Source organism: Anarhichas minor, unplaced genomic scaffold, assembly GCF_050575085.1.
Source record: "Anarhichas minor isolate MPS153535 unplaced genomic scaffold, ASM5057508v1 ptg000017l, whole genome shotgun sequence".
Lineage (NCBI taxonomy): Eukaryota > Metazoa > Chordata > Actinopteri > Perciformes > Anarhichadidae > Anarhichas > Anarhichas minor.
In genome coordinates, this window is record NW_027466463.1 from 15,946,573 (window position 1) to 15,959,506 (window position 12,934).

Below are 12,934 nucleotides of genomic sequence, written 5' to 3' on the forward strand. Positions count from 1 at the left end.
GTGTCTTAGACTTAATCATTAAACAAGACTAAATGTCTCAACTCAAGAGTCTGTAAACATGTCTGAGTTACCAAGAATAAACAGGTATGTTAACGATGCACCACACCAAATACTAAGCATTAAAGCATCGTAGGCAACCTAGATGTGTCTATTTCTTATTATTGTTTTTGGCCTTTACGTCCCAGCCTCCTCCCTTTCTTTTGGACAAATAAAATCTGTCTGCAGCTGCAGCCTTGTGACTAGATGATGTTTGCTGATCTTCTCATCAGTGTGTTCTTGTTATTGTGTGCACCTGCTTCGATTTCTCATCAGCAATTTTTTTTCCCCTTATCGTTTAAAAAATAAATAAAAAAACATTCTTTTAATCACACACTTGACTCCATCGGGTCAGCACCAGCAAATGAAATCCTGATGGGCAACAGTGAACAGATAATACCACACCTGCATTGATTGAAGCAGCATTTGTATTCCTCACAAAGACCTCACCAAATTGCTTTTAGACAAAGACTCAGACTGCTGAAATAAGCCCCAGGTGTCGGTGTTAAATGGTTAAAAGCAATTTGAAATCGGAATGTTAAATTACAGTTATTACCGTATTCAGTATTCAATCTCCCGGCTGCAAATTACTCAAGCATAAAAAGAAATGCCAGAGGCTCTTGACAGAAAGGTTACTTTTTGTAGACACAAAAAAATGTGACACATTATGAAATCTAGTATCAGTATGAAGTCTTTGTATTCTTACAAATTAGTGAAGAGTGAAGTTGCCATTGTCTGTGTTAAAAGGGCTTTTAACACAGAAACAATTGTTTCTCTCCTATAATTGATTTTTCATATGGCACAACTCTTGCTGAAAACATGCATAAAAGATCACGAAGAAAAATGTTCTTAAGTGTTTGCAAAACTAAAACTGCATGAGTGTTAAAAAAAACCACGAGCAGACAAAGACACTTTAAGTGTTTTCTTTACATATGATGTATCAAACAATCATTGTATAAAAAAAAGCATTCTCCATGGAAATGTGTTCACCTGTAACACAACATAAATGGAACTTATGGACATAACATACAGTCAGGTGACTGGACTCAAATACTGTCTATTAGTACATGGACACGTAGCATTGAAAAGCAAAGTAAACAAAGCACCGAATGTAAAACTAGTGCATTATTAAAAAGATGACAGTATCAAAAGTAACAAAAGTTCAAAGTCACTTTTTAGCCGACATATTTGTGAAGGAGAGCTGTGCTGAAAGGAAAAGTTGCTCAGTGTGAATGTATATGCAAAAATGTTCAGTTACCACAAATACAATGTATGTAGGATTGTGTATATCGGCTTTAATAAAACCCTCATCCCAATAGCCAAAATGAAAAAGGTAAAAAAAATAGAAAATGAATAACTGCCCACACAGTTTTGGATGACACTTCGGTGGCAGAAAGAGATCTAGAAATGTGTCCTTGTCAAGCGAATCGCTCCTTTTCCCGTCACAGAAAAACATGGCTGAAAATCCACACATGAACGCCTGCAGCCAGACACGGTGCTGTTTACATGCGAGTGCCTCCATGACGCCTGCGTGACCACAGCTTTAAGAAAGTCCTCAGTGAGTCTGTGATGTATTAACACAGAGAGTCCTCGGTGTAAGACAGGCACACAAGGAAAAGCTCAATAACACACACGACCCTTTTAGCGGAGCAATATTTCAGAGACGTTTCGCTCTCTCTGAGGAATGAACGCTTCCTTGATCTCGCCTCATTTTAGATCCATGTTCAGTTCACACCTCAGAACCCAGATCCCTCAACGGAGCCTCTTGGGTCTCGTTAATGAAATGGAAATGGCAAATCAGTGACATTTCCCCAATCGACTCGTTACCTTTCCGAAATATAAATGCAGAGGAAATTTCCGCTGTCTGTGAAAACAACCAGCCCCTCTTCGCCCAATTGCAGAACTGTTGCAGTAACACGACTTTTTTCTTTTTCTGTAGTTGTTTCGAGCCTCATCAGATCGACGCAAAGGTGCTAATGAGAGCATTACCCTTCAAGAAAAACCCCATTGGGTTCCACATGAACTACAAGTGTCTGTTCTCATCTGTCATTGCAAAGCACTCTGCAGCCCTTCCTGTAGTACACAGAACAAAACCATCAAGTAAAGGGTTCCCTTCATTAAAACATATTTCATATGTTCTGCGAACAGAATTTCCCAAATTGGCTTTTTTTTATTTTTTTAAATCTCCCGTCACTGTCCTTGATAAAGACCAGCTGATGAGGCGGGAAAAAATATTGTGAGAACCGACGCAAGCGACAAATAAAAAATTCAAAGTTGCTACCGTGTAGTAAAAGTGTCTGGCACAGTGCACTGCGTGGCAATAAATACAGATTATAAATACTTTACATGTACCTGAGCACAGACTTGAAGCACCATTCAGGGACAGAGCACCAAAGGGACACGACCGATCTCCTCATTCAATACTCAAGAGAAGCCGCCATCTTTTTTAAGGTTTTTAGAGTTTTCATAGTGCAAATTCTTGTAGTGTCTCATCACAACATTGTCCCTTCCGTCCCTTATCTTCTCAGCTGCTGTATTTGACGTTGGCAATTATGCAAGGCTTTGGTAGTGTTGGTGGTTGCTTGGGACTGGGTCTAGAGAGGGGAGGAGAGTGATGCAAATAATCTTTCAGCAAGTGATACCAGCCTCAGTGTTGTTTTTACATGAATATGGTGAAGGTTCTGAACTCACCTGTTGGGGTGTGGGAATGGGCGCACAGGTCTGGGCACACCAGGTGTGGGTGCAGGGCCGCAAACAGAAGAGGGCCCTTGGATTACAGAGGAACTTCGAACCAGACGAGTGCTCCTCGGGTCGGCAGGAAGGGGCTTCTGAGGAGGACTGGGCTTCTCCAACTCCTGGTAAAAAACAAGAAACATAGATATAATAACTGAGAATCTCCACCAGGTGGCACTCACAGCTCGGGCCTGCCTGTCACGTCCTCCTCCTCTTCCTCTTCCGTCCTCCGCACCAGGGCAGCCCTGCCCACGTAACTTGCCATGAGAGGAAGAGTCATGTGGTTTGAATCATCTGACTGAGATCATGATAAAGGCCTGCTACCTAGCCCCCATCTGGTCTCCATTCACGTCCTCTTCTTCTTGGTTGCAGAGAAACCTCCTCAAACATCGCAGAGTAAAGGAGCCAAACAAGCATGGAAGCAGATTCAAACCATCATTCACGAACACAGAAAAGCTCTATGCTGTCAGTGAAGCCTCTAATGCATGATTTGTCTCTCCTTTTGCATCCTTGAGGTCAAGTATCATGACAATCTGAAGTATTAAAGCACTGCTACTAATTCATCTCATTGACAGACAGAGTAAAGAGAGATGCAGACAAATGAAAAGAGCGCGCCTGATTAGGTGATTAGGCACAAAATGATACTTAGAATAACTAAACTCTCCCAGCGGACAATGCGTCCGCGCCCCCAGCAGAGAGCTCTCTCTCTCTGGGATGAAAAGGGAAGACTCTGTCAACGCCTCGGAGCTGCCAAACAGCTGCTAAAGATACTGTCGACGAATTCTGCTGCCAACAGGCGTCACTTTCAGTTTCACACTTTGACATTAAATAGGAGCAGCTGAGTGGGAAAATCTACTTCCTGAAGTCGAGACGGTGCCAGGAGCTGCTGCACTACACCTGTATAACAGGCGTGTGACAGGCAAGAACCTTAGTAAAGCTAAACGGAGCTCCGTTTCTATTCTAAAGCTAAGCACATGCTTATTTTAGAAGAAGTGTTACCGTGACTATTAATGCTCACTGTCGCTGATAAATAGTGTAAAAAATAGGTAAGTACAGCAATAGAACATTATGAAAACACATCAGTAGAACTTGAAGGAGTAAATATATCCATCATGGACATATCTGTGCGAGTGAAAGGTGTATATCGTGTGTATATTATCTTGTGACATTTCATTTGTGTCTTGTTTTTATCTTTCATTTTCAATCACCGTTTTTGTCCTTTGTTTTTTTTACTCTGAATTTCCCCGGTGTGGGATCAATAAAATTCTTATCTCATCTTAATTGAGTCGGGCTCTTTATGAAATGTTGATTTATCCCATCATATGATGTCGCAACATGTAGTCCCTCCTGAACAGTGTTGTGTTTTGAAGCCAGACCTCCTCTGTGACCCCTTCCATTAATCTGGACAAGACTGGAATGTCATTATCTGTTTAGCACACCTCTAATTAGCTTTGACCTCAGCTCCCCTGTGGCGTCCTTTTCACTGCTGTCCTTTGAAGGCTGGAACTCGTTGCTGATTTTTCATCCGCATCTCGTCCTTGTTTTGTTTTTTCCAACTAACTTATTTTCTCTTTCTTTACGGGCTGCAGCTAACTTGTAATTGGTGATACTTTCCCCCTTTTTCATATGTTTGATTTATCAACAAAAATGTCTGGAAATTAAAAAGACTGCACAATTGTTCCACAGGCCAAGGTGACACTTTCAGATTGCTCACTTTTTCCAACCAATACTCTAAAACCAAACGGTATTCAATTTGCATTAATATAAAACAGACAAATTCAACAGATTTGAGAGGCTGGAACCAGCGAATGCTCGCAGTTTCTGCCTGAAATATGACTTTAAAAATGTATTGATTATATTTGATTAATCGACTCGTTCCCTCAAGCCTCCCTTTGTCCCTTGATCACTTTGTCTTTCTGTCTTTTGGATCCTCTCTCTCTCTCTCTCTCTCTCTCTGGGTCTCTCTGCCTCACTTGCCCACAGGGTACAAGTCAAACCGGATTAAAGCAAATAAAAGTCTTAGAGAATCACTGAGTGAGAGGGATTTAATACCAGGAACTTCTGCCTTTCTCTTCCTCTCAACTTTGACAGTCTGCAGTGCCATAACTAAACTCCATGGAATATCGGTGGCAGCAAATTTAATATCACCCTGTGATATTTGGACATACTTGCTCACTCCAGTTGCTGTTTCATCTTCTCTGCCTCCCCCCCCCCCCCCCCCCCCCCCCCCCCCTCTGCATGGCTGGCTCCATTTTCATTATTCATACGGTGGTTTGTATTGTAGATGTGAAGTCTCGCTTCGATGACGCCAGCTCCCCGGGTAAGCTCATTATTTTATGAGACAGTACATTACTGTCAACATGCATATATGCTTTTATAGGACACGAAAGAACCCTGAAAATGGCTGACATCATGACACTGTAGGTGCAGCGAACAACATCATTCCCCTGGTTATGTATTATGGGCTGTAGTAGTGAGTAAAAGCTCACAGGACCAAGCAGAGTTTTCAGTGAGTAACATCATAAAATCAAATGTTTCCAAGTGAGGGAACAAGTCACTCACCATGACCATCCTGCAGGATTTATGGCGGGACGCACTTCGAAAGGACGCCCCCCGGGGTGCGACATGGATGTGAGGCGGAGGCAACGGGGGTCTCGCCAGCCCGGGGCCAGGGGAGAGGGACAGGGTGAGAGACAGAGGAACAGGGTGGCTGAGGTGAACCGGGGGGCACTGGGGCAGTCTGTGCAGGCTGTGGGAGGGGTAGGGGGCCGGTGGGAGCACCGCCTCTGGCCCCCGGTGGTGAGGCTGCAGAGAGATGAAACGCAGAACCAGAAGAGTCAAGAGTATGCTTCGTCTAAAAGCAGAAAGAAGAGCCAGAGGAGAAACCGTCTGCTTCCGATCAGAAACAGTCATGTTCACCTCCTCCTCTTCCTCTGCCGTTCTTCCTGATGCTGTCAAAGATAAAGTGTAAATCAAACGCTCACACCTGCCGGCTCACTATTCCCCAACTCCCCTTCAGCTTACCTATAAAAGGGGGAAGACCGATACTGTGCCACAAGCACCCGCTTGGCCTCATTCAAAGGTGGACCCAGCTAAAGTGCCCACACACACACTCCCGCTAAGAACAGCAAAAACACGAGTCTTCCTAGTATTTAGACCTGGCCAGATGTGCGAAAAACTCAAAAACACACAATGTAACGCATGCAAAAGTGCGCACACATGCGGCAGTTTAACACAGCTCCCGACAACTGGAAAATGACCTCACTTGCACTGTGCTTACATCAAACAGCCTTACATCCTTTCTCCTCTTACCGTTGATCTTTTATGAAAACCACATGCTTCTAACAGAAAACACCAATCTCATGGTAATGCACAGCATATTGCCTCACATGTGGGGCAACCCGTAGCACAAATGTCAATTCTGACACGGCTCCTCTTATTTCAGTTCCCTTAGCTCAATCGACCACAGGTCTCTTCCCATTACAGAGAGCATGTCAGGGCAGTAATGGAGTAGTTTAAGGCATTCTGTGCTGTAGACACACAGGTCATTACAGCAAAAAAATAAATAAATCCTGCTCTGTCTTGCATGTATCAGCAACAGGATGACTTTATATCTTGAGTAAGCCGCCGCATCAACATTCTTCACGTGAGAAACGGGCAGATAAATCAATTTCTCTCTTAACAGGCAGCTGTTAATGACAAGAAATGCATTGTGAACACACTGCTCACCACTGGCTCCATTATCGCTACCTCCTCCACACGTCCACGTGGAGTGGGATCATTTAATTGGATTTGAATGAGCTGCCATTTGTGCGAAAACCCCACGTCAATCCTGTTGAGAATTATTCCTGCTAACGAAACAGCTGCGGCATTCCAGGGAGAATACTCTACACAGCGTGGGTCGTCTGCTGGTGATCCCCCCCCCCCCCCCCCCCCCCCATGTGTTAGGAATCAGACATTGTACAAAAATCCATCTGCAGGAGAGATGTCTATCTGTGCGTTCGTAACGGGCCAGCAACGACGTGTGATCTATAGTGACCTTGAAGATGGCGGCGCTGTGTGGCGGAGGCGGGGCCGGTCGCGATGGAGACGGCGTGCTCAATGACGGGGGCTGGTTCGGAGCCGGCGGTCCGCTGATTGCAGCACTTACTGATCTGTAATTTAAAGAGGAAATTATCCGTAATTACAAACTTTATTATATTGATCGTACGTTACAATGGTAATATATTTCAAATTATGAAATCAAAAATAATTATACACAGCAATTGTAAAAATTGTTCCCACTCAGCAGAATCTATTACTGATATTTTCTGTTTGACAAATGCTCCTACATTAAACAGAAATTAAATGTTGCAATTATGATTACGAATGATGAAAAAGCACCTGAGCTTCTCAATTGGGTTCTTTTTACTGGTGAAGAGCAGGCCCAGTAGAGCTTTCCTCTTGATGCAGACGATCAGACCAGCTCCCAGCACAGTGAGGAGGGCCACCAGGATGCCCACTGTCAGATTCCGACTGTCTGCTCAGAAACACGCATGGAAATAACAGGTGGTCTCAGAGACAAAAGTCTTCCAGCACTACACGCGACAGCCAGACTGAAAACATTGAGTTGTACTGGTGTTGGCGATAGTTGACTCACTTGCTAATCTGACGGGGCCACTGTCCACACTCCCTCCAAGACCTGCCTTGTCGCAGAAGGGAGGGGCCCAGTGAGCCTCGCAGTGACAGTTCTTGTTGTTGTTGCACACCTGCAGCATATTAAAAGGACAATTAACTGTTAGATGAGGCAGAAATTCAGTTATATTCAGTCTTTTTTATGCTACATTTGACTATTTGCCTACACTCCTTTGATATTTAAATATGCAGCAGTGCCTTTTGCTTAAATTGTTAAATGACTAATCAATTAACAAAACTATTGTTTATTAATTGAGTCAACAAAGACGCATGATGCAGATGCGATATGTGCTGCATGGAGTAAGGCAGAGTCAACCACCAGCCAGAACTACGAGGCTCCACATGGCAAAGATTCAAAACCAGAGCAGACATTTTGCCTCATTCCACATTTTTTTTAATCTCTCTCTCTCTCTCTCTCTCTCTCTCTCTCTCTCTCTCTCTCTCTCGTCTTCCTCCCCTGCAGAGTGGAGGAATGGTACCGTCTAAGAGGATTCCCCAGCTTGGTAATATAGAGCAGGTGAGGGCAACATCTTGATCTAATCTGTACATGCGGGAGGTGTCCTGTCTCCTTGAGGAGCAACATCCTTTTATTTCTGCGAGTAAAACAATCTCTAGAGCATCATAGAAATGTCTTAATTGGAACTAGACAAACAAATATGACTTCTGGAGAGGTTTCATTTTAGGAGAGAGTAAAAACTGCTTCCTCTGTAGCTTTGATGAAACGTTACCAGTCACTGTGAGAGCCTTTGGGACCTACCAGTGAATTTAAGGGTGATGTCCCACAGCCACATATTTCATCTCAAACAGGATCACCCATTGACATTTAATGTGCTGCATTTTTAGAAAGAGCCGATATCCATGCTCCCAGCTCAAAGTCAAACTGCGTGTCATTGCACCCAGCGTCAGGCCAAATAAAGCCTGGCCTTCAGATTTCAACACAGTTTTTGGGACAAGGACGACTGCCTGAGAGTACGATGAATGCCATTTAAAGCTGAGCATAAATGAAGCCATTACATCTAATTGATTGAGCATCCAGAATGATTGATTGCAAGGCATCGTAATGGCTCCCTACCCACCGTATATATTGTTTTTTTAATTTTTATTTTTATTTACACATATCACCGCCAAAATGAGCTTCTGTGTGAAGGAGGAACAGGATATTAAGAAAACAACTGGGACTGGTTTGAGATAGACAGCGATCTCTGAAATAGGATGAAAGGTGCCGTACTCACCCCTCGACTGCTGCACTTGGCAGAGCACGCATGCACGCCGAAGACACTGACGTTCTGGCACTGACGATTCAGACACATCTGAAGCAGACACAGATATTAAATATTGACAATATGAGCTCAAAAGAGCAGATTCAGTGGTACTCTAAACCTTTAATCTTTTAAGGAGAAAAGATCCAGCTTTTGGGTTCTTTTAAATTTGCTATACTGACAAAGAGCATGGCATGAAATATAACTCAGTAAACAGTGGGATTTTTTACAAGAATACGTCAAGGCGATGTGGACTTTGGGCTCCTTAAAGGCACCACGTCCAAATATATATCCCGGCTGAATGTGAAGATGAACTTGGCAGCACTGGGCACAGAGAGTAATGACAGAACCCTTGACGGATGAGGGCAGAGGCTGGATCCTCTTTCAGGGTGGCGGCTCATAGAGAAGTCATTTAGACTAAATGGAGCCACGGTATCATTGAGGTGACCAATGTCTGAATTAATGAGGATTTAAAGATGCCAAACAGACTGAATAATGGTGAAGTCGATTCAGTCTCTGAGGCTGAGCGAGTCTGAAATGACAAGACGACACACCCTGAAGAACCTCTTAGAAAGTCTTAGTCATGGCCTGTCACTCCACATCGCTTCTTCCACTCTTATTTCCCAGCATACGGGCGACATCTCTATATATTTTCAGAGAGTCTTAGAGATCGCTGCCATTGTTATTTATCAGTGGTGGTAAAGGTATTCGAATGCTTCACTTAAGGGAAATAAAATCAAGTCTGTCTTGTTTTTTTTATGCCTCTTTCTTTGTTTTATTTATTTATTGAGTTTCTCTGTAGTAAAATGTGCTTTGTAAATAAAGGAATGTGAACAAGTACCTTTATATTGTACGCGAGCTAATGTGCTCTGTACTGCTTTCCACCAGTGCTAATGAACCGGTTGGTACAATGGATTGATTAGTGTGTCTCTACAGGCTGTATTTCAGCATCACAGGCCTCAGCTCTCACCAGTCCATCTCCACACTTGGTCCCCGTCAGGACCAGGCCGGGGTCGGGCATGTCGTCGCCCAGGTAGACATGTGTGCCTCGGCACAGAATCCTTCCCCCTTCCTGCATGGGGATGTTTGTCTCTATGGAAACAGCGTTGGTACCAATTACTGGGCGGCTAGCTCCTCCTTGACACTGGATTTTGCCACATTTAGCATCTCTGTAAACAGAACGAACAACAGGGAGAATCAAAATGTGATAATTGAATAACATGTCACTGTTTTCCCAAATGTGTGCCTATGCAATTATTTCCTATTTCTATTTATTTCTCTCACTCTTGCTGTCCAATTAAAGAGAAAGTGCAGAAGAGGCAGCTTGTTTGTGCCGTTTTTATTCCACAACCTGAACGATTTGACCCGCATTTCACCAGGTGACTCTGTAACCTTCAATTAGGGCTGCAACTAATGAGTATTTCCATCGTTTGACATGTTTTTATTATTATTATTAAACGTCTTTAAAATATCAGGAAAATTACGAGGACAGCACATCCCAAGTTTCAAGAGACCGATGTAACATCTTCAAATCACTTCTTCTATCCGATAAACAGTCAAATACCCAAACAATGCAATTTATATTGATATAAAACAGGGGAAACCAGTTTGGCATTTTTGCTTCTTTATTGTTTATATTAGTTTTTTTTTAAGTTTCAGCAGCTTGTACAATCATATTGATAACTGTTTTTTTCTTCTTATTTTTCCAGCTGTGTCTATATGGTTTTAGGTAATTTAACTAAATAAATAAATGTATAAAATCACTTCAGCTTTAAGTATTAATTGGAGTGAGAGTACAACAGAGTTTTAAATAAAAAAAAGGATGATAATACATTTGCATTTTTGCTTTTGAAACAATTAATTGATGAATCAACTGATAAAAAAAAAAAAAATTTGGGCCTTTTTGCCTTTATTTGACGTTGTTTATTTGACGAGAGAGGCGTATGACATACAACAAAGGCCCCGAGACCATAATCAAACTCGAGACGTTGGAGTTATGTAGCATCCGCTGTCACTACTTGGCAACTAAGGCGCTCCTGTATCAACTGATTATACAGTAATCAACTGTTCACAGTATAAGCCCCACTGCATTCCACAACAGACATACGATTAAATGCATTCATTGGATTCTATGGTAATGCAGAGCTTACCGTGCTTCACATTTGGCAAAGGAGCCTTTGGAGTCCTTGCCACAGTTGCCATAGGGGTCTCCTGCTGAGTTGACCCTTTGAAAGCAGATGCCCGGAGCTGGCTTTGCTCCTGCAAAACACAATGAAACGCATTAAAAAGCTGGCGACAGTCACTGAACCATTCAGTGTGCGCCCGCGAGGTGGCCTTCCACATACCTTGTCCCCACAGGGTGATGCATTGCTGCTCGTGAGTCTGGCAGATGCCGTTATAACAGTAGCCGTCCACGTTGTGGCAGGCGTGGCCGTCATGCAGGTAGACGTTGGAGGGGCAGGTAGGGCTGGTGCCGGTGCAGAACTCAGGCAGATCACAAGAGTTGCTGGATTCACGGCACGGAGTGCCTGCTGGCTTCAGCTACACTCAAATGTTGACAGCAAGCAACAGTCATGAGGACAAACACCCAGAGGGAAGCTTCGACAAATATTTGGTGAGCTTTGTGTCAGGATGGTTTAAAAAAAAAAAAAATGATATCATGGCTGGCTGATCAGAACACATCATACCTGACAGTCCTGGCAGCATTGTCCGTGTGCACAAACAGCATCCCCCTTCAGAGTGCAGGTAGAAGCGTTGCAGCAGGGATTCATACATTCCTTCAGATGGAGAATAATGGAAAAAGAAGGCAAGCGCAGAAACGGGATGTAAGTCAGGGCGCCCAAAAGCAAAGAATAATTTACTCAGCACAAATAGATCATATTTCACCTCCAGAGCACATGCTCAGGTTTTGTTATCAGAGAGGATGCAGCCCTAGCAGGGCTGTATTCAGCAACAACTAAGAAACCTGGCAGAGGAAAAGAAACAGCAGTTTCTCGTTCTCTAAAAACTATGTTTCCATCTGAGAGGACTTACAAACTCATTTAGACCCCTGGAACCACAAGCTGGATGGTGAGGTAAATACAACAATTAATAGAAGACAATAAAAAAATCCAACAAACAAGCAAAATGTTCTACATCTGCTTCCGAACTTCACCAGCAGGATATTGTTACTACCCTGCGGAGTTACCCAGGCCGGAGTTAGCAGCCAGGAATTAAACCCGTACATGCTACTCTGTTATAACAAAAGGCTCACTCAACCTATTTTCTGGAATTTTCTAGAATCAAGTGTCCTTTTTCTCAATACTAGTGTAGCGGTCTGCCAAAGAGAGAACAGATTGATCCTGATACAGATTGAAGCCAGCGTTCAACCGCGGCTACGCACAATAGATGCGTCCGCTGCGCGTATGACATGTGCATGTATGATCTCCCACAGAGGCAGGCTGACTGGACGGTCTCCCTCTTGCCATTAAGCATCGGTCTGAACACACTGTTCAGACGAGTGCAGCTAGAGTCAGAAGGAAGTAGACGGTAGGAGCTGGCAGGGGTCACAGCTGACATGACGGGCCTCCCAGAACTCTTTTCAGCCTGAGATCCATTAAGGGCCTTTCCCATGGTCCCCGGGGCCAAAGGAGGCGGAGGAGTCATGCTGAAAAGAAGTAGCCTGTGATTGTGGGGAATAGGACCCGGGCTTTTTAATGAGGCTTTTTAATGGTGGAAAGGGGTGCTGTCTCAGAACTCTGATCTGGCCTGGTTTGGCATGACGTCGCTCAAGTCGGCGGAGAGCTTTATTATCGCTGCTGGCTCAGGCCTGCGAGGCTTATGACAGTTCTTTGTTTTGAAGGACAAGGCCACTTTCAGCCTGATCCCTGGCTGAAGCCTGAACAGCTCACAAAAAGACTCGCTGGGCATAAAGGTGTAAACATATCGCGAGAGACAACGAGGCATTCTCTCACGTCGGCTATTATATCATTTAAAATATTGTTACAAATCATTATAGATGTCTCCTTCATATTTCATAATTCCGTTATTGTCAGTCTGCTTCTGCAGATTGCCAGCTGCATCACGATGAACTGTTTTATCATCCCACAGTCGCAGCAGTTAGCAACGTGTGCCACCATTACGTATGTGCATGCCAATGCAGAGTCATTTGAATAATTCACCGGCTGACAGGGTGAGCCGCCAGCGATGTTTCCTCTCAGTGAATTGTGCCGCGATCAGACAAGCCTCTTCCC

General features: G+C 43.7%; 1 protein-coding gene across 1 annotated transcript in view; it reads right to left on the reverse strand.

The window, feature by feature from the left end:
- Positions 1-945: 945 nt before the first annotated feature.
- Positions 946-12,934, reverse strand: part of adam12a (ADAM metallopeptidase domain 12a) — a 63,303-nt gene continuing 51,314 nt past the window's right edge. Inside the window, 11 exon segments of the mRNA XM_076093933.1 lie at positions 946-2,630; positions 2,728-2,891; positions 5,332-5,574; positions 6,809-6,923; positions 7,153-7,288; positions 7,409-7,517; positions 8,676-8,753; positions 9,673-9,871; positions 10,853-10,961; positions 11,048-11,243; positions 11,390-11,479. Of these exon segments, the coding sequence (XP_075950048.1) occupies positions 2,561-2,630; positions 2,728-2,891; positions 5,332-5,574; positions 6,809-6,923; positions 7,153-7,288; positions 7,409-7,517; positions 8,676-8,753; positions 9,673-9,871; positions 10,853-10,961; positions 11,048-11,243; positions 11,390-11,479 (1,509 nt within the window). The 3' untranslated portion in view covers positions 946-2,560.